The 24,137-nt window shown below is 48.2% G+C and overlaps 8 protein-coding genes across 8 annotated transcripts; 5 read left to right on the top strand and 3 right to left on the bottom strand.

Moving 5' to 3' along the window:
* Positions 1 to 3,903: 3,903 nt before the first annotated feature.
* Positions 3,904 to 6,092, top strand: TRV_04206 (C2H2 transcription factor (Seb1), putative; the record flags this gene model as incomplete). Its single annotated transcript, XM_003021649.1, has 2 exons — positions 3,904 to 4,585; positions 4,696 to 6,092. The coding sequence occupies 2 exons, from the start codon at positions 3,904 to 3,906 to the stop codon at positions 6,090 to 6,092; spliced, it is 2,079 nt and encodes a 692-aa protein (XP_003021695.1).
* A 1,477-nt stretch (positions 6,093 to 7,569) lies between these two features.
* On the top strand, positions 7,570 to 9,897 carry TRV_04205 (ATP binding L-PSP endoribonuclease family protein, putative; the record flags this gene model as incomplete). Its single annotated transcript, XM_003021648.1, has 1 exon — positions 7,570 to 9,897. One exon carries the CDS (start codon positions 7,570 to 7,572, stop codon positions 9,895 to 9,897), a length of 2,328 nt encoding a protein of 775 aa, XP_003021694.1.
* A 561-nt stretch (positions 9,898 to 10,458) lies between these two features.
* Positions 10,459 to 11,590, bottom strand: TRV_04204 (uncharacterized protein; the record flags this gene model as incomplete). The annotated part of the gene is made up of 3 exons (XM_003021647.1): positions 10,459 to 10,948; positions 11,147 to 11,314; positions 11,442 to 11,590. The coding sequence occupies 3 exons, from the start codon at positions 11,588 to 11,590 to the stop codon at positions 10,459 to 10,461; spliced, it is 807 nt and encodes a 268-aa protein (XP_003021693.1).
* Positions 11,591 to 12,410: 820 nt separating this feature from the next.
* Positions 12,411 to 15,177, top strand: TRV_04203 (phosphatidate cytidylyltransferase, putative; the record flags this gene model as incomplete). The annotated part of the gene is made up of 2 exons (XM_003021646.1): positions 12,411 to 12,966; positions 13,037 to 15,177. The coding sequence occupies 2 exons, from the start codon at positions 12,411 to 12,413 to the stop codon at positions 15,175 to 15,177; spliced, it is 2,697 nt and encodes an 898-aa protein (XP_003021692.1).
* Positions 15,178 to 15,424: 247 nt separating this feature from the next.
* Positions 15,425 to 15,907, bottom strand: TRV_04202 (uncharacterized protein; the record flags this gene model as incomplete). Its single annotated transcript, XM_003021645.1, has 1 exon — positions 15,425 to 15,907. The coding sequence occupies one exon, from the start codon at positions 15,905 to 15,907 to the stop codon at positions 15,425 to 15,427; it is 483 nt and encodes a 160-aa protein (XP_003021691.1).
* A 1,203-nt stretch (positions 15,908 to 17,110) lies between these two features.
* TRV_04201 (uncharacterized protein) lies at positions 17,111 to 20,259 on the top strand (the record flags this gene model as incomplete). Its single annotated transcript, XM_003021644.1, has 2 exons — positions 17,111 to 17,254; positions 17,347 to 20,259. The coding sequence occupies 2 exons, from the start codon at positions 17,111 to 17,113 to the stop codon at positions 20,257 to 20,259; spliced, it is 3,057 nt and encodes a 1,018-aa protein (XP_003021690.1).
* A 1,091-nt stretch (positions 20,260 to 21,350) lies between these two features.
* TRV_04200 (high affinity methionine permease) lies at positions 21,351 to 23,318 on the top strand (the record flags this gene model as incomplete). The annotated part of the gene is made up of 5 exons (XM_003021643.1): positions 21,351 to 21,763; positions 21,840 to 22,290; positions 22,344 to 22,608; positions 22,664 to 22,826; positions 22,889 to 23,318. The coding sequence occupies 5 exons, from the start codon at positions 21,351 to 21,353 to the stop codon at positions 23,316 to 23,318; spliced, it is 1,722 nt and encodes a 573-aa protein (XP_003021689.1).
* Positions 23,319 to 23,829: 511 nt separating this feature from the next.
* Positions 23,830 to 24,129, bottom strand: TRV_04199 (uncharacterized protein; the record flags this gene model as incomplete). Its single annotated transcript, XM_003021642.1, has 1 exon — positions 23,830 to 24,129. One exon carries the CDS (start codon positions 24,127 to 24,129, stop codon positions 23,830 to 23,832), a length of 300 nt encoding a protein of 99 aa, XP_003021688.1.
* Between the last annotated feature and the right edge of the window lie 8 nt (positions 24,130 to 24,137).

Here is a 24,137-nt window from a genome sequence, read left to right as displayed (position 1 = left end):
ACAACCACCTGCAGGGGTAAGATAACTACCAATTAGCGCATCCTGGACCCATTTTCTCATATCAAAAAGAGCAAGATGACTATCGAAGGTCAATGCATATGAAGGCGTAAAGACGGTTGTTGAACATCCGAGAACAGATTCCACCCAGCATCACAACAACACTGGGTTAAACGTCGAACAAAGCTTCTAATCAGTCAGGACAGAAATTGTGGACGGAGCGAGCGCCTCTGCTTCCCCGGTCCATTCGAGAGGATAGAGTTCGGATCGCTGGAGAACAAGAGGGCAATAGTGCCGATTTCCTCTCATGTAATTGATGCATGGCTGCTCGAAACGAACTAGCTACAGAGTATTGGTGGTGCTATCACAGTTATCATGACAGATTGCCCCATGGCCAGGCCAGGGCAAACAAAGAAGGCATGGTGCATGCTTTGACAGTGCGGCTGGGGGATGGACCCGACAGCTGGGAAAACGAGAAACCTCGCTTCTTCCTGAGTTTTGATCTAGTAGGGAAGTACCTTGTTTGTCAAGCTCGACTTCGGGAATACCTCTGGGACTTGCTATCTGGCGATCATCGAATGTGATTGATACCGCTGACGAGAATGAATAATAACAATGAGAAAACAAAACCGAGTGTCGCGCAAAATGACGAAGCTTCTTCCATTGCAATGCTTCAGAACGGTTCGTTCAACATCATGTATGTGCATCAACCATAACCTTTGCTTTTTTAGCTGAAGAGAGCGAGGAAGACACTGACGAAGAGAGAGAGACCTTAGACCGTTTGAGGGCCTATCCTCTACGGAGTACCGTTGGGGAAAAAAAGGTGACAGACAATAATTAAGGGAGAGACAAAAAAAAGAAGGTTTATGATACTGCTGACTTATATGAACATATTTCTTATCTTGACTTTCCTTTTTCTTTTCTTCCCTTTTGCCCTTTTGGAGGTTCTTTTTATCTTTCTGCACGGTGTGTCAGAAAGTCTCTGACATCAAACCCGTGCATGATGATGGATCCTTCGTGGGCAATCACCTTCATCTTACTCGTTCTTTTTATAGTTGAATCAGTGGGCCGATATCACCGACAAGGCGGCACACGGAAGGCAGAGAAGAAGAAAAATTACACAGCAAAAAACGGACACACCACACACCACACGCAAAAAAACAAAACAAAAAGTCGACGGTCAACGACAGTCAAGCAGAGATTTCTTTTCTGGCGGCTTTTCCTTCAACGGCGCTTCAGCTGTAAATTGTCGTCGCTCGCATGGCAGCATGAATGGCTCTAGTTGGATGTTTCTACCAAGGCACACTTCTCCGACTCTTCTAAACAAAAAACAACAGTGCGTCCTGCGTATAATGTCCATATTCGGGTGTTTGAGCACGCTGCCTCTCCCGCCAGAACGGGTCGAACGTGAGCTAAATGCGCTAAGAGACAGGAACAACAGAGAGTTCGTTCTGCGTTAAGCCATCCTAGAGTAGTGTTTGGAGTGGTCACTTTTTTCAAGGGTCGAGCGCGCGTGCTCTTATCCTGCCCGTGTCAAGCAAGCGATCCCGAAGGACGCTTGAGCAGACAGGCCGGCAGACATGTAAGAAAAAAAAAAGGACGAGCACCAGCACCAGCAGCCATGTCCACGAATCGTATCTGCCGCTGTGAGCATCCTGGCGCCCGACTTCTCTAACCTCCGCATTTTTCCCGTCAAGTTTCATGTCCACAAAGTGGCTCTGGGCTGGTGGACCCTTGAATATACATTTACTCTCGACGGTACGGAGTACCAGCCAAAAGATTAGTTACAACAGAGAGGAAGCATCAAGAGAGCCAAAAAGAAGAAAGAGGCTGATTTCCACAGGCATTGGTTTTGGTAACTTTTTTGTTTTTTGGAGCTGGCATAGTATCAGCATATCCAACCACTCTTTCGCCTGTCCAATCTGGCTGCATGGAACAGATGCGCCTGTCACGGCCATCCGGCGTCGATGGCCTCTTCTCCAGCACTGAAATCGGCGGCCCACACACCGCCCTCAACTCTCACTACTCCGGACGCAATGTCACGATTTCACGGATGCTGGCTGCTCGCTCGGTCAGCGGCGATCCAATAGCAGCGCCAATCTGGCGTTCCTGAAGGTTAATGGCCCAGGGTGTGTGAGCGCGAGGGTGTGTGTGCAAAGTGTGCGAAGGCACATATCGAGTCAGACAGCTAACTAATTGAGACATGGCGGGTGCCGCCACGTCCCAGAGCAGTACATACACAAGCATGCACAGGAATGAGTGAAGGTGTCGTTGTAATGTATGTCCTGATGTCCTGATGAGCTGGATGAGATGCACCATCAGAAAGTGCATGACATTACGTATATGTCCCGTTCCTGGCTTCCACTCTTCGGAGCACAGGGTTGGTCTGAGAAAACCCACATCCCCTGTGATGCATTCTTGTTGGCTCGTTGGCCTTTCCACCGGAGTCCTACCTGGGGGTGCCTCGCTGACCGCAACCACAGGCACAGGCAGGGTCCCCAGGGCCAAGGGAGCGACAGAGAAAGTTGAACCAGCCTGTGTGAGCGTGCTGTGTTGTGCTGTGTGCTTCATGGGTGTCTGTCTGGCTTTCTGGGATCAGCAGCGCAATGGTGAGCCTTTCCTCGCGTTGGTCCCCGTTTTGCTTTTTCCATATACAGTGGAGTCGTAGGCTGCGCCATCCTCCGACCAGCGGCCCCAGACCAACTAACGAGGTTTGTTAGTTACACCCACAGGCATATCCATTCTTGTGCAATTACAATCGGCATGGCTACTGGGCCGTCGTCTTGGGCGAGTTCGCAAAAAAAAAAAAAAAAGAAAAAAGAAAAAGAAAAGAAAAAGAAAAAAATAACNCAAAAAAAAAAAGATGAAAAAAGCAAAAAGCAGCAAGCAACACCATCAGCAGAGAGAATCCACCTGGCCACTGGGACCTCGCCCGCGCCCGCTCGACCGCTTACTGGATGGCGGCCGGCGTGTCTTAACGGTTCATGCTACTCGCCGGATTGGCAACCTAGCGTGCCCTGCACCTGCGCTGGAGGGAATGAGAGCGAGGGAGCGAGTGATTGACACGCTCTTATTCTGCCACTTCCACTCTTTCTCTCCCATCTCTCTCTTCTTCATCGTCCTATCTTCATACTTTCTTTTTCCTTTCTCTTCTACATCTTCCCACTGATATACGCTCATTGTCCTTTTTTCTTTTCTTTTTCTCTTCTTCTTCGTCTCTCTTCTTGAGCCACACTCCTCGATTCCGCGTTAATTTGCCTGGCCTTCCCTCGTCGTTCGTTTCCACCCTCTGATTTGGACAAAACTGTCGTCCAGTCACTCTTTTTAGTTCACTAATTGTTTTTTTCTCCCTTCTTTCGCCTTGCCCATCAAACTCGTCGTTTATATACTTATATCATCTTCTCCATATTCTTTTTTTCTTCGTTCTCTCTTCTTAATTCCTCTTGTTCTATTTTATATTTACTTTACGCTGTTAGCCTGCCTACTTCCTCACACTCTCTTCTACATTATCCCAGAACTCTCAGGCTTCACCAGTCACTCCTTAATACCTATTACTCCCTCTCTATCCCCTCTCCGTCCCTCTCTCTTCCTCGACTCAAACAAGCCATTCTTTAGCAACACTTCAGAGGAATATATATATACCATATGGGGGTGGCGGACAAACGAAACTCGACTTATAGACTCGAAAGGAAAAAAAGGCAGATTCTGCTTCGCTGACAATCGAAACCCCACGAGTCGTCGCCTTGCTACAGTCGAATTTCAATATTATATACGCTCCTTTTGATACGCACGCTGTACTGGAACATTTCTAGGGAACACCATCAACCCAGTGTTATAATACTTTTTTTCGTTTTGGTTGAATTTACATATTATTTAATTGGTAGGTTGAATTGGAATCCTGATCGTATGATCGAGGAAAAGGAAGGGATGTATGTTTCGGCCTCTAGTGACATAACTAACGAAATTAGCCAGGCTATCCTATCGAACATCCTTCTCACAATGGACCCAGCCTGTGTTGCCCAACAGGCTCAGCCTTCATTCTACTACTACAACCCAGAGCCAGAGTCACGCCACGGCCAGCATGCCTTCTTCACTCCTCATCCAAACGAGTATGCTCAGAACCAGATGATGATGGTGCAGCCTCAGATGCCACAGCAGTTCACTCAGATGCAACCGCAGATGCATCTTCATCCGTCCGACCAGCACAACGGTGCTCAGTTCAGAACACTCGGTGCGAAGGATTATCTATCAACTCCCAATGCCGCAAACAGTCCATCGCCCTCTCCACAACCGATGCACATCAAGCCTAGCGTTTTCCTACACGGTTCGCCCACACTCCTGTCCTTGGACACAAACTGTGGTTGGGCCGATGCCAACGGATTTCCATCCACTCCTCCACTGTCAACCTCTGGTAGCAGCATCAGCAGCCCCCCATCAAGCTGTGGAATGACTAACACCCCCGTTGGCGGTGACTCTTTCCGCATGGAAGGCATTGAAGGCGTCAAAGAGGGCTGCGAGACAGACGTTGAACTCGAGCTCCTAGCGAACTCTCATTGGCACAGATCTGCTTCCCCTGAGATGACACCTTGTGAGTTCTTGTCGTATTCATCTTGTTTATCCGCTATCTTTAAATCTATATTTTTTTTGATTGTTATCGTCTGATGTCAAGATATGCTAACTCTTGGCACCTAAAAAAAGTGTATGTTTGTCCGTTTTCGGTGCATTCCAATGCCAGTTTACCGTCTGCCGAGGCCAGCCACCATAACGCCAATAGCAGCACTGAGAGAGGCTCTTCGCTTACGTCATCATCCTCGCGCTCGTCTTCTCGCTCTCCCATCATGACTTCTTCTTCCTCCTCCTCGTCGCTTCTCCACCACGAAACACCCACGACCTCGTTCTCTGCGCAGCAGCCCTCCAGCACCGATTTCTGCGACCCACGCCAGCTTACCGTCGATTGCCCAGTGCTTTCGCTACCCGTTCCTGACTACCCGCCACTTCCGCCACTCTCGACCGTGGATGAGGACAGGTCGCGGTCCACCCTTCTCGGCGGCTCGCTGAAACCAGAGCAGAGCCTCACTGTTCCTGGGCTCAGTCACGACGATTCTCTTGAGAGCTTGTCGACCTTTGATGCCATCTCTGATCTTGACTCTGAAGACGAGTTCGTCAACGGTATAGTTAATTTCACGCCGACCGAGAACGGTTTTTTGCTTGGCGAAAAACGTCGACGCACGGTCAGCAACGCCAACAACGGCACCGCGACAACTGTATCCCATGAAGACGACATTATAAGCGAACAGGGCTTGGATGATTTAGAGGAAAGTGACTTGTTTGCCCGCTCTTGTATTCCACTTCCAGAGTTCGACACTGCTGAGCAGTGCAACATTGCCGAAGATATGAGAACGAAAAAGCGAGTATCAGCTGTTGGCCGGCGAATCAAGCAACTTCCCCTTGGGTCCGAGGAGAGTGATGCGGACAGCCTTGGTGCCATCATGCGAACTGCTCAGAGTAATGTGAACAACCGCGCCTCGCATACTGACTCATCTTCCACACAAGCACAGCAGCAATCTGGAGCACCTAGCCATGAAAGCTCAGAGACCAACCCACAAAGCACCACGTCCTCAGAGACTCCGGCTCCCACGCCAATGGTCCCTGTTGGCCGCCGTGGTCGCAAACAGTCCCTGACCGAGGACCCCTCCAAGACTTTTGTTTGCACCCTCTGCTCTCGTCGATTCCGTCGTCAGGAGCACCTCAAACGTCATTACCGTTCCCTGCACACCGAAGACAAGCCATTTGAGTGTCAGGACTGTGGCAAGAAATTCTCACGCAGTGACAACCTTGCTCAACACACTCGCACCCACGGTGGCTCTGGAATGCCCATGACCATGTCTGACCATCACCCTGAATCATCCCCTTTTGATGACCAAGATGCAGGAGCCCTCGGAGCCGTACTTTATGAAGTTGCCCAGGCTGCTGCTAACAAGTCGACAACCAGTGAATCGTCGGATAGCGGCCTCTCCACTCGAGACAACCAGTCTGCGCCTTTCACAAACCGGAAGCGTCCACTCAAGAAGCGCAAGCGTGAAGCATCTGAGTAAAGAAATTGAATTTTTCTCTTCGCTTTGCACTTCGTATGGATTATGAATTTCCTTTACAAAAATTATTCCTTCCGGGCTGAAAGCTCATTCGCCGGACATATACAAATTTCTATCCGTGGGCATTCGACATACTACTCATACAATCGGCGCGCGTCTCATTATAAAGGGGATTGGTGTTCCTGAGCATTGGCGTTTCCAGAGGTCTGACTTTTTACTTCCTTTTCTCACAAAAGGGTAGGGAGGGTGGCTCTGGGTTATTTCTCGACATCTTTCATCACACAACGATGATTATTCCCGTCACCTGTGAGCTCCTGCTTACTCTGCCATGGGCTTTTCTTTCTTTTTAGATATTCATGCATTACTTGAACTACATTAACCGTTTTAATACTCGCTTCCTCCAAGGTGTTGGCTTGCGGTTGAACATCTGCATCAACATCCTAACAGCCACCCTATTACCTTCGCAAATGCTTTGCTGGTCCTAGCATACTTTATTCTATATCCTCGAGCCCTTTGGCCTTGCCTCCTCGCCTCGCCACTCTCCATATACCACCTTACCTCCCGCCCATCTTTCGTCCTTATAGCTTTGTACTTGATAAATATTATAATTGTTAGCCACCCCTTTATTTACCCTATTTTGATTTTACTTCGCCTATCTTTTCTTTTTAATTCATGGCCATCTTTTTCCCCATCTAGCATTTTCTTTTTCTTTTCTTTTCTTCTCTTATGACCTTTATGCCAATACTGCTTTTGTGTTTGCCCACATGCGAATTCCGCGTGCTACCTAATTATATTATTACTTACTTCCTGCAAACGTATCACTATATCCTCTTTTCCTTGTTCGCCTTGACATATCTTCCTAACTGTCGCTACTGTATCATACTTTTATCTTAGCCCTTTCCCATCCCTCCATTCTGACTCGGTCAAGCACACTTTACATCTCTTGTTCGGCAATACCTACTTCGCTCTGCTTCAAGCGAACGCACATAATCTTTTTTTTCTTTCCTTTTGTTGAGTGTATGTAGCTAAGTCAAAAGAAAAGAAATAAAAAAAAAGTAATATATTTATTGGTATTGATTTTCTTTCTCTTCCAGACCTTGTCTCATCTATTTATAAATGTCCACTGTTATATTATTATTATTGAATCTGAATAAGTGCCTAGCATGTACTCCGTACTCCGTACACCGTTGGGTGGAAAACTATTAAATATTTGTTATCAAACCTGTGGGGCTGAAATGCATCGAGAGAACCTAATCATGCAAACATCCATCCCAGGTCATCCAACGTGTTTCGATAGCTGACGCTGGCCTCCTGTCAATACCCAACTATTGACTCCGTCTGTTTGGTTCGATTCAGCCAAAAAAAAAAAAAAAAAAAACGTTGACAAGTCGTTCTCCAGGGCAGCCGTGGTATCGATTCACCAATAGCCAACAACTAACGCAGAGAGTGACAGCCCACTCTCACAGGAGATACACCCATCATGCCCGAACAGCTGAACGTTATTGCTCTGATATCAGGCGGGAAGGACTCTCTATATACCATCTTGCACTGCATTAAAAATGGACATAGAGTTGTAGCACTCGCTAATTTATGCCCTCCACCTCGCCTAGGACAAGAAAAAGTGAAGGGAAGCCTTGGTTCAGAGGAGGAAGACAAAGATCTGGACAGCTACATGTACCAAACGATTGGGTACAGCGTGATTCCACTTTACGAGGAAGCCTTGGAAATCCCTTTATTTCGGCAGGAGATCCGTGGGCGTGCAGTAAATACTTCTCGAGACTATCACCATCAGGCTTCCACAGGCAGAACAGAGCAGGAACAAGACGAAACAGAGTCGATATATCAGCTGCTTCAGCGGGTTTTACAGGCCTATCCGGAAGCGAATGCTGTTTGTGCAGGTGCAGTTTTGTCCACATATCAAAGAACCAGGATCGAAAATGTTGCGTTACGGTTGAACTTGACACCTCTTGCGTGGCTGTGGATGTACCCGTATCTTCCCGCACCATCACACTGCCAAAATGCGGCGACCACCGCGGCCAGAGTACCGATTACAGGGCTGCTCGATGATATGGCTGCGTGTGGCTGTGAAGCGAGAATAATAAAGGTAGCAAGCGGTGGGCTGGATGAAAGTGATCTATGGGGAGACCTTGTAAGTCAAGATGGAACCGTTAGGAGGACTATTGTCAAAAGACTGGGACGATTCTTAGATGAAGGTATTGAAGCCGCTGTGTTAGGCGAGGGAGGGGAATACGAGAGCCTTGCTTTGGACGGACCACGATTTCTATGGAAGAAAAGGATTCACGTTGGTTCCATGGATGGAAGGGTTGGAGATGCCGGCGTGGCATTCTTATCCCTCAAAGGTGCCCGATGTGTTGAGAAAGAGGCCTTTGGCAATGTCACAGAGTGTACGCTGGATGATGTAAGGGTGCCTCGGATGTTTGATGATGAATTCAGGAAACTTCTTGATACCGTGAAGTTGAACGAGGTTAAGCGTGCCGTTCCGATATATCGGAAAAAGGAAGATAAACGGTGTGGGAGATGTATGCTGCAGTATAAGGAGTCCAGAGGGCAGTTGAACGTCTACAATCTCGCTGCCCCTGAAGCTGGGAGTGGAGCTTCAAAACAGATGCATGCAATCAAGGATAAGCTAGCAGTTCTCTTAGGTGTTCAAAAGAAGAAAGAAGGAGAAGGATTAACTCCGGACGACGCAATCTTTAGCACGATTTTACTTCGATCGATGGACGATTTTTCTGCTGTTAACGCCATATACTCAAGCCTCTTCACCCAGCCCAATCCCCCAGCCAGAGCCACTGTCGCTTGTGGAGACAGTATGCCTACGGGAGTTGATATAATGATATCCTTTACCTTCTACCTAGGCCGGAGCACAGTTTTGCAGGCCCTCCATGTCCAATCAAGGTCTTACTGGGCTCCAGCGAATATAGGACCCTATTCCCAGGCAGTGTATGCCCCAATAGAGTCGTCTTCTGGTCAAATATTAGCAGCGGGACCTGTTTACATTGCTGGCCAAATACCACTTGACCCTAGCTCGATGCAAATATATTCCCCTACTGGAGAGTCAGGGGGCAAGCCGTCGCTATTCCTCTCCCAGGCTGCTTTATCTCTACAGCATTTATGGAGAATAGGCAGGGCAATGGAAGTGCGCTGGTGGATGGGAGCTGTGGTGTTCCTTTCTGCTCATGCTGGCGTAAGGTCTAGAGCTGCTGTAGCGTGGGATATGTGGAAGTGGATGAACGAAGATCACCATACAGAGGACACAGAAGAGGGCGATGGTGACTCTTCCACGTTTGATGTCTGGCATGTGAAGTATGGAGGACAATATAGTCAGCCTAAGAAGGAGGTGACTATGCTGCCAATACCAGACTTCGATATTGTCCAGGGAACGTCCGTTATCCCGTCTTTTTTTGCCATTGAGGTTGATGAGCTTCCCCGAGGAAGCAGTATCGAATGGCAGGGACTTGGATTAAAGGGAAGCGATGTTACTCTATCTTACGACCAAGTTGATGATTTGAGGGTCCTGCATGCGTCTGGATCCGAGTTTGGCTGCTACACATCCATATCTATTGTGGCGAAGCATGATGTTGATCTAGAAGTCTCGCTGAGAAAAGCAGTGCAAATTGCCACAGAAAATCTGCCTCAAGGAGGTGTATTTTCCCATATGGCTCTCTATACCCCCCATGGAGCCGAATTTGACGCATGGGATGGCCAGGTGATACCGTGTAAGGCTGTGTATGGCTGTGCAGCAGAAGAGCTTGTTGCCGCTCTTATATTTCAAACCAGCCCTCCATAAGGAAATTATTACTGAATTTGAACGTAAGAGATGCGATATTTATATGGTAATGCAGCATAAATCGTTGTCTAACATACTCACATATCACAGACACCATTCATTCCATGACTGTGATAGTTGGAGGATGACTCACCTCAAGCCACCTAGAGCTATTTTCAATGTAGCACCGAGTCTTACATTGATTGGATGTGACGGATAAGCTTGAGAGCCACCAGCTTGCGGGTGTGATGCCAATTATTTGCCTGTGCATGATATGTTAGACGGTCTGTCACATTTACCTAGATAGGGAAATAGCCCTCGCTTCTTAACGGTTACTCTAGATCTGGCATGGAAGTGTCCTTCCCGGACGTCAGCTTTAGAGCACTGTTTATAGAGTAACCGCTAAAAGGCTTTCATTCCGAGTTACACTTTAACGAAATAGGAGGCCGCAAGTTGAGTATTTAGCTCATTCTAGAAAATTCACATAGAGCAAAGTCTAGGTATAGTATCTTCGAATGCAGCCTGATTATTGCACCTATCATGGATAGAATCTCATAATCAGAGGGAAATGGTAGTTAAACTCTAGAGAAACCGAAAAGTGAACCAGACTTCTACCTCAGATGGACCATCAGCCGTCTCGCTGTATATATACCAACCGAGAGGGAAGCAAAGTTTAACCGGCTCGTCAGAACAAAGGAACTCCAGAAGCCCACAGTTTTCTAGATCCTGACACAGGACCTTTTTCCAAGTAACGTCCTCAGATGAGCCAGCTTCAGTGTCTTTTGCAGCACTAGATTCCTTGACAAGGAGAGCCTCAGTGTGTTCAGCCAAATCGGCAACCTTGCGATACTTGTTATGCCAACATTTGTGGATAATATCGTCAATAAAAGGATCTCCTTTGAGTTCGGGGAATATCATACTCTGCAGTAAACTGGCCATCTTGAAGCCATGCTCCCTAGGATTATCAGGATCAATACATCGATCTCCATAAAGCTCGAAGCCGTAGTTGATAAGATAGTACAAAGAGCCCAGGGCGGACTGCTCTGTTCGAGGGCCTAAGTTGCCGGCTGATCTATTGTTTGCTTCTTCGCCTGGTTCGGTATCGTTAAGGAACCCCCCATATGGAGCTCCACAGCCTTCAAGAGGCGTCCCAATTTCCGCTGTACGGTCAAAGTCTGTTACTTTTAGCTTACCACAGTCAAGGCGGACATTTTCTGGCCATGAGTGAGGGTGAGGGATTCGAGAAAAGCGGCCGCTTGGGCAAGCTCACTCATCCATCTCTTTCGTAAAAGCTATAGGCTCCAGCTTTTCCATCTTTGTAACCACTTCTGTGGACTCATCACAAACTTGGTTGCGTTGGATTCTACCAGACAAAGTTGAGTCAGGATGGGGATTAAAGAAGGATTCAACTTTTTCAACCTCCTCGGACTTGGAGACCCTAGTAGTAACGGTGAGGGGAGGTAAAAGTTGTGCCTATTCGGCTTTCTCGAATTTGATCCGAGCAATCAGTAGGTATAACAACATATCCGGCTAGTACTTTTCTTGATACTAGACCGCTATCTGACTTGAGATGCTCGACAAGGTTATTCTCCGTGTCCACAATATTGCAAGGTCGGCCTTCGAATGACATTATCATGTCCTCCTTCATTTCAAGGAGTCTATTTGAAATTCTTTCCCATTCGCCAGACAAAGCTTTGGCGCCAACATCAGACATTACTGCGTATAAAGCGACCTAAGAAAGTGACGTTCAGCCTGGCAGATCGGGGAAACCGTGGATTTGGTGTTGGAGTTAATTGGCTGTGGTCGACCGGGAGTTAGGACGGTTCCTTGCACTCGATAGGCGGGATTCAAAGGCGTTCAGATTATGCTTATAAGGGGTATATGTTAGTTCTGCTCATGTTGTCTCGTAGCGGGTATTGATGATTATATGGCGACGGGGTTATTAAAGCTGTTCATACTGCGTATTTTGAGGTTGAACGATTTGTTGTCGATGACCGACAGGCTTATGTAAGCTACTTTTTTTGGGTTTTCGGGTGGGGCCGCGGGTCGCCAAGAGAAATAAACTTTAGTGCTATTCGCTGATTAAGATGGAATTAACGTTTAAATTTCCAAAATCAAATACTACCATTGGGTAAAATTCATATATAGACCAATGGTAGTGAAGAAGCGTAGCGAGGGCATGACATGTTGACCAATAAAATCCTCGGTTTACCTGAATTCGGTAGGTCTAGGTACCTATTTCGACACACGGGCCAAAGTTGATGCGAGCTGCTTGTCTCACGGCCACCACCTGCAGACGGGAGTAAATAAGAATGAAATAACCGGCCTGCATTACGAATGCAGCAGCCATTTGACGAGCTGAAGCTCCTATCTGACAAATACTCGCCTGGATACCTACCTTATCCCAACCACACCTGACGGCTGGGCCGAGGATAGCTGCCCGTCAGTTGCGTGAGCAAAAGGATGGAAGCAAGCCGACCACAGCCGGCCCATTACTCGACGACTACTTTGAGCGAAATCTATACTATGATGGGATGGCAGCCCATGAACTCACGAACGAGGGTGAGCTAGAAAGCCCACTGGATATAGAGCTCCAGCAGGAAGAAAAGAGTGCACAGCATTATGGCCTCCCTCAACGATCGCCACACCTCTACCGCCGTCCTGACCAAGACAACGCAACCACTACTACACCAACGACAGATTCAGGGGAGAGCCTCTATGCATGGAGGAAACCATTCAAGACACCCAGCGATAGTGGCACAGAAGCTGACGATGAGGCGAATGGGGCGCTAAGACGTCTGCCTATACCCCTGGTAAGCAGGAGGATAGAATACCAGTTCAAACGGGGTGATGATGAAGTAACTACTAAGGAGCGAAAGAAACGAGGGCCCCCGGTTGGTTCCAGACGCTCTAGGAGGCATATTGTTGACTCTCCGGACTCAGGGGAATTGGAATTTCATATAACTATTGGGGCAAGGCTTCGTATTGAGGTATTGCGCCGAATTTGTGAGACTGGGCTTGTGCTTGGAGTAGCATTTGCTGTGGTGCTAAGACGTAGTGTTCGCTCAGTGGTAAAAACCTGGTTCATAGGTGAGTCGAAACGAAAACAAACAATAAAAGATTACTTGGTAGTCAGGACTAACTATGTGTTTTAATATAGAGTTATCTGTCTTTATTCTCCTTATCTTGGGTCTTTATGCTATATTTCCTCTCCGGAAATGTCCTTACGGCAGTTATCGCACAAAACTAAAGAGGATCATAGCCTTTCCATTTTTCAAAGACATAGATCCAGCTCCCTTGATATACCCCATATTAATACCTGTTTTGACGGCTCTGTCTCTAGGGCCATCCTGTGACTCGCTTGTTTTACTGAACATAATTCTAAGCCTGTCGTCTCTGCCGGCTGCAACTATTCCATTGCATGATTCTGGAACTTATAGTGTGGTGCATTGGATGATTACCGCCATCCCTCTCCTTATTTCTGAGAATCTACCACTTTCCCGGAGCCCCAAGGAGGCTATGGCTGAACTCGGACTTGAACCAGAGCTTCTAGTCCTTATATTCCCACTCCAAAAGTCAACTATCTCGATTATTGAATATCTTGTTACTTCAAGTCTACTGCCGTCGGAGGTGCAACTCCTGGGAACCGCCTTGATCAACGTACTTCTGGTCTCAAAGTCTCCTCAGGCTCAGATCCTCAAAGCTTTGATCTGGCTAGGCTCACTGTGCATATTCATTGCGTGCAAGCGAGTCCTTCTCTGGGAAGCAACCTTGGCTAAAATCCCATTGTGGAAATTCCGCCGAGCTTCGACTCAGACAAGTGATGATGATCATATTCTGGGTGCGCTAGACCGTCAAGTTTGCCATACTCTGAATCATCCGTTTTCCGAGGACCAAGCTTCAGAGAGCGAGGTACAGGTGGATGTGGATAGATCCAGAAGCCGCCGGACTAGTGTGCTGTATAACAACTTCACGAAACTTCTGGCAACAGAAGTCGATCTTGACAAGGGGTTGTTCAAACGGGGCGGATTGAGCCAGCAGCCACTTTCAGCCATGGAAAACGAGCCTAGAATTGAGGCAAGTCTGGACAAGCTAGATGACCAGACACAGCCTTCTAGATCAGATAGTCAGCGTTTTTTGTCTTCCAAAGCGGGAGAAATGGTGCCTTCTCGCAGAACTACTACCAAGGGAGGCAGACGGAAACGGCAGCTTCCGCCTAGTATGAGAGCGTTTCTCTCCCTTACCATGGAGCAGGCCACTATCCGAAAATGGGCGTATGCTTTGTACGTGTATGCAATGGTTCTTGCGATCATACTGGTTCCTGTGAGGTGGTACGTTGGTAAATACGCCCTTGGAGGGAGGGAGCCGTTTGGATGGGCGATAGGGTATCTCTTCGGGAATATACCTTCTGTCAGGCTCACGCTGTTACTCTGGAGCCTTGAGGTCTGGGCCTGCATTCCACCCCGGATATACGATATCTCAGCATCCTGTCACCTAGGCTGGGTCGAACATCTCCGCCGCGACACACTTGGAGAAGCCAATACCCGGCTGTTTCTATGCGGCTACTGCATCCTTATTTTAATACTAGGACTATCACTAGTCCACCGGCTTTCGCGTGTGGTGGAAGTGGACACACGCCGGAAGATCTTCCACGGCATGATGGTCGCCATGTTCTTCCCGACCGTCTTTATCGACCCAGCGTTTGTCGCTCTATCCTGCACACTGGTCCTCGCCATCTTCCTGCTCCTCGAGCTCTTCCGTGCATCCCAAGTGCCGCCGCTAGCCCGCTGGCTGTCTTACTTCCTCGCACCTTACGTTGACGGCCGTGACCATCGTGGACCCGTGGTAGTGTCTCATATATTCCTCATGCTCGGCTGCGCCCTGCCACTCTTACTAAGCCTGGCCGGTACCTTCCATCAAGGCACAGCTCCATGGGAAGGATGGGATATCGATGGTCGAGATGTCAGCATGGTGAGCGGCATAGTCTGCGTTGGAATGGGCGATGCCGCTGCGTCGCTAGTCGGTCGACGCTATGGTCGACGCCGATGGTTCTGGGGCGGCGACAAGAGCATCGAAGGGAGCGCTTCCTTCGCTGCAGCAGTCTTCATTGGCCTTGTGACTGCCCGTGTCTGGCTGGTTGGTGGAGGATGGGAGGCCCGGGTTGACTGGATCCTGACGATAGTCAAGTCTGCGTTCGCAGCTGTCGCATCAAGTTTCATGGAAGCTGTGCTGACTGGCGGTAACGACAATGTAGTTGTCCCCCTGGTCCTGTGGCTGCTGGTGCGTGGTTTGCGGCTGTGACGGCCTGCAGCTTCTGGCTGACTATATATCAAAATATTTAATGCTCTTTTTGATGACTGTCTGAATATATGATAAGTACATAATGTATGACTAGCAGCTCAGGAGTAACTGTAATGAATATGCATCTCCTTGCCACGTCGACCACGGTCTCGCGCGGGCAGCCAGTAGTCTCTCCGGCGGAAGAATAGCCAGGCATTACTGGCCAGGGAGCATGTCCCAAGGCGAGGTACATCAAGGCCACGGCGGCCTATGTCTGAATTCCACATAGCAACGGGCGCATCCCAAGTACAGAGCAAGTACACCAGTGTGCGTGTGCGTGTGTGTGCCGCATCTGCCAGCCATGCATGGTCCGGGGAAGCCCATCCTTGCATCTCGGGACACAGAAAGCAGTCCAGGCCAGCGAGCCATCCACGTTCACCATGCAGAGCTGTTTCCCTGTACGCCGTAAGCCTTCACCGTGCCTCATGGCGAGCATCAGACGTCTTCGTTCTTCGTCCAGGCTGGCAGTCTTGCCCCTGGGAGCGTCAACAACAGTCCCAGCAGCAGCCATCACACGGCGGGCGCCCTGACTAAAGCCGATCATCCAGCACAGGAGAGCTCCACCTTGGGCCTCCAGCGTCATCGAGGACGAGTCGAGTAACTTTACCTGGAGCTCCGGGCAGCCTGGGAGGTACATGATCCCGCCGTGTGATTTGGCGCTGCGGCTGAAGTATCCCCATCCCATCTCCATCCCATCTCCATCGCCGTCGCCATCGCCATCGCCAGTTGTTTGTTCGAGGTCCCAAAGGTAGCCCCGTGGGTCCCGTGGCCGGCCGATAAGATAAGGTCATTCCTCGCCATTTTGCGTCAACTGCGCCAGAACCGCCCGGCCAGCGACCTCGAACAGCAACCTCGCAACGTCCAACGCCCGCCGCACCGCCAACCGCCAGCTTCGCCAGCTTCGCCTGCACCAGCCATCCGTCCGTCTGCCTCCTCTGGACGTCTCGCTGCTCTCGTCGCCGTCTCACAGTCAAGGGACGGCTCTCCCACGATTCCGTCGCACCGGGGTTGCTTGATCGACTCGTCTGTGGAACATCCCTGCCCTGGCTGCTCCCTGTCCTCCTAGCCCTTCGGTCTTCTCTCTCTCTCTCTTATATATATATATATATATTTATACTTATATCTCTGCATATACACCCTGATCCCTCATACAGCTGGCTGCTATATAACCTGTCATATATAATCAACAACCCGGGGGGCGCGTCGGAGCGATACGACCTGGCTGCCTACACCCAAACACATACAACCGCCGAACAAAGTGGCCTGGATAGCTCCGGTTCGCCAACTGGCTTGGGAATCGACTCGATTAGCATAGTAAGGGCATCTGCCGTCCTTTTGCCTCTGCTTTCTATCCCCATCTCTGTTACTCCTCCCTGTTCGGTTCTACTCACCGGCCTCACTTCCTTTTGCTGCTGCCTTCTTTTGGGCATGGCATCATCCTGGTCATGGGTTGCATGTTCCAGGTGCCTGACTGCTAGTGATGATTTATATAGTGCCTTGCAGAGACCGCTGGCTGACCTCTCTATTCTTCTCCTCATTCACAGGTTGCATTATTTTGGCCTTTATCTGACACTACAGTTCTCTGTTTACCTTCCTGTGAAATCACTCTTTCGTCTGGACCTTCTCTTTCACTCCCTGGTCCGTCTTGCATAAAACACCCTCGATTTCGACCGCGACCTTCACCCTCGACCACCAAGCGTATCCTTTCGCAATCTTCCACTTCTGGTTTTATTTGAATCTCCCTTACTACATCAAACCTCGGCGATAGCTTGGTCGAATAGCTGCCTCAGATGGGCGTGAGACCATACCTTTGACTAAGTAAGGATATTGAATAACGCACCCTTGGTTGGCCACTTAAACCGATGTGCTATCAGATTTGGGGACTCCATAAATCATGGCTACACCATCGGCAGAGAGCTCGAGACGGGCTAAAGCAGTCGTGGATGATGAGCAGATGAATTTGAGAATAGGGCACTACACACGGCTGAATGAGATCGGTCGTGGTAGCTTTGCTACAGTCTATCGTGGTACCCACAATGTAAGGCCCCTCCTCCTCTTCTATATAAATACTCCTGGAACATGTTTGAAGAGTCTGAAAGAGAGTAATCTGACCTAGTTCTTTCATAATAGGAATACAACACCTTTGTAGCAGTCAAATCGGTCACTCTGCTTCGTATGACCCAGAAGCTAAGAGATAACCTAAAGTTGGAGATCGATATTCTTAAGAGCCTTCAGCACCCACACATCGTTGCCCTAATAGATTGCTATGAGACGTCATCTCACATACATATAATTATGGAGTTCTGCATGCTCGGCGATCTCTCCCGCTTTATCAGGAAACGGAACTCCATGGCCAAGCACGAGCTGCTACGAGATATGATGACCAAGTATCCCAACCCACCAGGAGAGGGCCTCCATGATGCAGTTGTCCGCCATTTCTTAAAGCAACTTGCCAGTGCACTTCAGTTCCTCAGAGCGAAGGACTTGATACATCGTGACGTCAAACCGCAGAATCTACTCCTCCATCCTTCTCCCACCATCTGCTCGAAAACCCTAATCCAGTCTGTTTCTTACAAGGGGAGCGAAAACTCGTTCACTCCCATTGCGGGAGTTTCGTCATTTCCTATGCTCAAAATAGCAGACTTTGGGTTTGCCCGGTCTCTACCATCTACATCGCTCGCGGATACCCTTTGCGGATCACCGCTATATATGGCGCCTGAGATTTTGCGCTACGAGAAATATGACGCCAAAGCAGATCTATGGTCCGTTGGGACTGTACTTTATGAGATGGTTGTTGGAAAGCCCCCGTTCAGAGCTGCAAACCACATGGAATTGCTGCAAAAGATCCAGTTGACCAAGGACAGAATCAGATTCCCGCGGGAGACACCAGTTGCCAATGACATAAAAAAGCTAATCCGCAGCCTCCTCAAGTTCAATCCTGTCGAAAGAATTACTTTCCCTCTATTTTTTGGGAATTCAGTTATCGAGGGTGATATCCCTGGTCTGGTAGGTGAAGACCTAGAAGAACAAATAGAGAGAAATGCCGCCCGTGAGCGGCAACGGCTTGAAGGAGATGACCTGGAACCGGAAGGCCTCGAGCAAGAGATACCGGACCGATCAGACACTCAAGCCGAAGACATGGACGATGAGGTTGAAGAGACAAGAAATAAAGCTCCAACTGCAGCTCCAACTCTAGCTCCAGCACCAGCGACTGAACGAACTGAAACTCGACCTGGCCCTCGACCATTAGTGGAACATAACTCACGACCCGGCTCTGCTGTAAGCAGGGTAGATGGACGAGATAAATACGATCTTCAGCGTGCCACAGGTCGTCATACGGAAGATTCCCCAGCAATTCCATCAACTAGAAATGTTCACCCTGTTAGCGAGCCTGTGGTGAGGCAAAGCGATAACCAGCGGTCTTCCAAATCTTCTCTTACCGAGCAGATATCGGGGCCCTCGCAGACTGCTCGTTCCCAAAATGCAAAGCAGTTATCAGAGATAGAAAAGGAGCGTGCTGCTCAAGATATTGCTTTCGAGCGAGATTATGTTGTGGTGGAGAAACGAGCAGTTGAAGTCAATGCTTTTGCGGATGAGCTTGCCGCCAGCCCGAGAGTACAGCAACAGCAATTGAACTCTCGCCAGTCCGGTGCCATTGTTCGCCGGGCTACAACAACAGCTACTCCGCATTCACTCAAAACAAAACATACTCCCCAGCCCGATACCCAAGACAGACAAACTAAGCCAAGAGCCGATTCCACACATAATCGACGATATTCATACGATAGGAGATATGGGCCTAATCCGATTTCTGCAACATCGGCTATCTCCAAGGCTCTTAACATGGCTAGTGGGAGGCTGTTTGGTGTCAGCTTCTCTCCGCCATCCGCGTTGACAAAGGGTGGCCGATCTCCTCCGTTAGGATATAGCCCGTTCCCGACATATCCTGTTGCGCAGAGCAGTTTGGTAGTAGTTGATGAGAAACCGCAACACCTTAGCCATGATTCTAAGACCGTACATATTATCGAGGAATGTGCGACTCGGAGTGATGTTGTTTACGGGTTTGCTGAAGTCAAATACAAGCAACTTATCCCGGCTACGCCTTCGAACAAATCCGATTCCACTATCAAGCCAAGTACCATGGAGCATAGCCCCGATGATGACGGCCTGACGCTTGATGCAGTGCTTACACTATCTGAAGAAGCTTTGGTGTTATACGTAAAGGCTTTGTCCATTCTTGCAAAGGCCATGGATATTGCAGGAGCATGGTGGGCACGGAAGAACCGGGAAGAGAGTATCGGCAGTGGCCTACCACCGTCGAAGACGGAGAAGGACATCGTGATAAGCAGTCGAATTAATAATGTTGTCCAATGGGTCCGGACTCGTTTCAACGAAGTGCTTCAGAAAGCCGAATATTCCCGTCGACGCCTTCTAGAAGCGCAGAAGCAGCTGCCACCAGATCACCCGTACCGCATGTCTCACGAAGTCGGCGAATCAGGAAGCCTCCCAAGTTTTGACCAATCTTCAGACCAAGTCATCATTAGTTCGGGTATCACTGCAGAGAAACTGATGTATGACAGAGCTTTGGAAATGAGTCGGACGGCTGCTATCAACGAGTTGACTGGCGAGGATTTGTCCGGTTGCGAAATAGCTTATGTCACCGCGATCAGAATGCTCGAGGCTGTACTGGAGAGTGATGATTCTTCTCGATCAACTAAAGACCGAGGAACCGCAGACGGAGGCGGTTCAGGCGAACCCGGGATGGAGGATAGTCAAATTCAAGGGGAGGACTGCGAAGTTGTTGCCAAACGTAAGGGTACTTTTTTTTTTTTTTTTTTTTTTGCTACGCTTATGTTGTACTGCATTGCTAACTGCTTTCCTGCAGTCGTCGAAAGCATTCGGGCCCGTCTAAGAGCCCTTCGAAAGAAGATGGCTCTAATGGCAAAACGAACTTCCGCTCCACCGGCTGTACTTTCGCCAAAACTCCCACCATCGCACCCACGGCCAGCATCTCCTGCCATGGCTCATTCGCCATCTAAATGAAGAAACATGTCATTACCCTCGGTTATTGCTAATCCGTGTCTAATCTACCACTTCAATATATTTTTTGAACATCAATTTTGAAACTTTGCCTGCAGCAATCGATCCAGGAACCGGAGTTTGTCGCTTTCGATCATCTACTTTCTGGCATTGCATATCCAGCCTGTGGCCCTCATCATATTAATTACCTACCACCAGACTTCTACCAGTCCCTTTCTCCTCCTCTATTTATCACCCTACACTTAAGTGTGGACTGCCTAAATCAGAATGATATCCTTCAAGCGCTACGCTTTTCTACTTGTTCAATAACCCTTAACTTTCTGCTTTTTCTCTTTTTTTCTCTATCTTTCTTTTACTATGATCATGCAAAGGCCTATGGTATACCCTTCTGCATGAAGTCAATATTGGCTACGGAAGTTAATGAAGGTGGCATTTTTTTTTTTTTTTTCCATTTTTTTTTTATCTTCATTGGGAGCCGCGTCTGGAGTGGTCTTTTAAGATTTGGGGCCTGGCTTCGATTTCTGCCTTCTGCCTTCCTTGTTTCTTTTTGCTGTCTCTCCATTTTTTTTTATTCTTCTCTGTTAAGATCTAGTTTTGATGTGCACTTAACTTACTATGGAGGGCCATAGGTTAATATAAAAAATATTACATACATGTACTTCAAACAAATTTATGAATCTTTTCATCTCTTGCCCTTTTATATTCACGTAGACGAACCGATTGATATGTTCTACGATCATCAGTTCGGATTTTGGGATATCGCCAGCCACGGGTGTTTCCTTCCTATGTAAAGTCTATGTTGCATTTATTTTATTTTATTTTTATTTTTTTTTTTAAACGCATTGGAAGACTCAAAGGCCCTAAACACCGCAAAGAATGCCTTTGCTCCGCAATATTCAGAGGATAGCTTTATCGTATATCCATACACTGTTGTATACATACGTCTGTTATCTTTGGGGGCCGTCTGTTGGTGTTCAGCTTCATCTCCTTCAACGTCATGGCGGGCTCAAGCGATTCCACCTCCGAAGGGGCGTCCTCCAAGACACTGAGCAATTCAGTGACAGAACTACCATCGCACAAGGCCTCAGAGGACTATGGAAGATTATCTTTCGGGGATATCAATCTTCCTCCAATGGATCTTACTATACCTTCTTGTGAGTTTGTGGACATGGACAAAAATGCTTTATCGAATGAAGACTGAGGCTAATATCAGGTATATAGTTGGCAAGAGTACATGTTCTGAGTTCGGCGGCGGAGACTGTGGTACCAGCGAAAATAACACTGACGTTGATACGGTTGTGATCGCTAAAGGACGACAGATTGGCATCGTCAGTGCAACGTTCCTTATATTTAATCGAATCATTGGAACAGGGATATTCGCTACGCCTAGTGCCATCCTGGCCCAGACGGGTAGCGTTGGCATGTCTTTAGTGGTTTGGATTATTGGGATGTTAATTGCAATGGCTGGCACGGCAGTGTACCTTGAATTTGGCACCGCGATTCCAAGGTTTGGGAGTTATACCCCCTTTGTGTCTGTTTAAAATGCCGATGGCCTATCTGGTGGCTGACATATATTAACATAGAAACGGCGGAGAGAAAAATTATCTGGAGTATGTCTACCGGAAACCCAAGTTCCTTGCAACAGCAATTTATGCTTCGTATGCATTATTCCTCGGATGGGCTGCTGGAAACAGTGTGGTATTTGGGGAATACGTTCTGCATGCTGCAGGCGTGGAAGTGAACCGGTGGAATCAACGGGGTATTGGGTTTGGGTGCATAACGGTAGCATTTCTTGTCCATACCATCGAGATGAAATGGGGTCTTCGTCTGCAAAATACACTTGGCTTGCTAAAGCTGGTTGTGATTCTGGTTATCATTGTCAGCGGAGCAGTGGGACTTGCGAGAGGTACACCGGGGAACGCCCCAAATAACTTTTCGAACACCTGGGGAGACAGTCGTCCGAGCGTATACGGCATGGTGACTGCCTTGTACAGCGTTATCTGGTCATATGTTGGTTATTCAAATGCAAACTATGTGAGTAAACTTGCCCGGAATATTCCAGGATTAGCTCTGACATGAACTTATAGTCACTCAGCGAGACTCGAAACCCCATTCGAACATTAAAGATCGCAGCTCCTATAGGAGTTACGTTGGTTGGAATCCTCTATCTGCTGGTTAATATTGCATATTTCGCGGTTGTGCCAAAGGAAGACATCCTGGGCTCTGGACGTATCCTGGCAGCCTCCTTTTTTCGCAACATTTTCGGGCCTAAGGCAGAGAGGGTTCTGTCCATATTTATTGCGCTCTCGGCCTTTGGCAACGTGATGGCAGTGCTATTCTCTCAAGGAAGAAGTGAGCTCAATATGTTTACTCATCTTCCGTACTGCTTTCTAACTAAGTGGTTTAGTTGTCCAGGCACTCGGCGAAGAAGGGGTACTTCCACTGTCCAAATTCTGGGCGAGTAAACGCCCGTTTAACTCTCCAGCTGCCGGTCTGCTGGAACATTATATCATCTCAGCCGTAGTTATGCTCGCTCCACCACCTGGAGATGCATATATCTTTCTTCTCAAGTGGGTATCCCATGACAGTTATGAATTGAATATTGGCTAAAAAAAAAATTTGGGTGATATAGCATGATTTCGTACCCGTTGTCTGTGGTAAATGTCCTGGTAGCTGCAGGACTGATGCATATATACCTTCGGCCGTCAAAGTATCCTGGTTGGGCTCCGGGTATTCGAGCAACATTGCCAGTTACTGGGTTTTTCCTGGTATCCAATATCTATCTCACCGTTGCACCATTCCTCCCACCGCCAAACCTCAAGGACAATATATATGCTTACCTTCCGTACTACTCGCACTGTGTGGCCGGCCTGAGTGTCTTCGTGATCGGCGCGGTATACTGGGTGGTATGGGCAAAGCTGCTACCTTGTATGAAGGTATATGAGATTGCAGAGCACTCCTTTGAGGAGGAGAACGGAGCAACTAGGATGGTGGCAGTAAGGATACCTTCGGCAGCGCCCAGTGCGCCAGATGAGAAGAGAAAAGAAAGCCATTTTGGTTAGAAGAAAACCTGTCCCTCCCAGCCCGCCGTTAGGAAATTGATATCCCTTCCTCCCGTTGAACTATGTGATGAGTGTCATGTAGGGGAATCGTAGCAAGTTGTATTATCCTCCTGACACCTACCGTGTATACTCTCTCCTTTATACAAGAGTCCATTCATTTTATTTAATACAACACAGCTGGTCAAAATCCAGTCATGGCAAAAGAGATGTGCCGACTATTCTATGGAGAAACAGTTCACTTGGAGCAGCCTGGAAAGCCGCGAACCGATCCCCTCAAACTAGCGGGAGAAGTAATCTGGCATTGAAGGGCCATAGACGGCTTCGATTGTAGCCTCGCAGCTGGTCTATATCAAAAAGACGGCCCTTCCTTTGCGTTGATGAGAAGGAAAGAAAAGAGAGAAAAGAGAGAAAAGAGAAAATAAAAAAAATAAAAAAAATCCAATAAAAAAAAGAAGCAAAAAACCGCCAAGACATCCAAAGTGAGAAGAACGAGGTCGCCGCCTCTGATTGGTCAGAAGCTCGAGATTTTCTCCTGCAGGTGAAAAAAAAAGAAGCCGAAGCTGAAGACGTAGAGAAGACGAAGATGAAGATTGAAGACGGCGACAGCTTGATGGAGCTGATACTCTGCGCGAAGAGCAAGGAAGCAAGGACGGGACTTGCTTGTGCATTTTGATCTTCCGCCGCTCGTTTCTCCTGGTTCAATTCGTCGCTCCTTTTTGGTCAATTGAGCCGTGAACTCTCGCTGTCTGGACATATCTGGCTGGTTTTTGATATATAGGAAGACCTCTCTCTCTATATATATAAGCTGCATAAACTGCA

Source organism: Trichophyton verrucosum, assembly GCF_000151505.1.
Source record: "Trichophyton verrucosum HKI 0517 chromosome Unknown contig00330_1.f1.exp, whole genome shotgun sequence".
Lineage (NCBI taxonomy): Eukaryota > Fungi > Ascomycota > Eurotiomycetes > Onygenales > Arthrodermataceae > Trichophyton > Trichophyton verrucosum.
The sequence above is the reverse complement of the archived record's forward strand: the minus strand, read 5'-3'. Positions and strand labels throughout refer to the sequence as shown.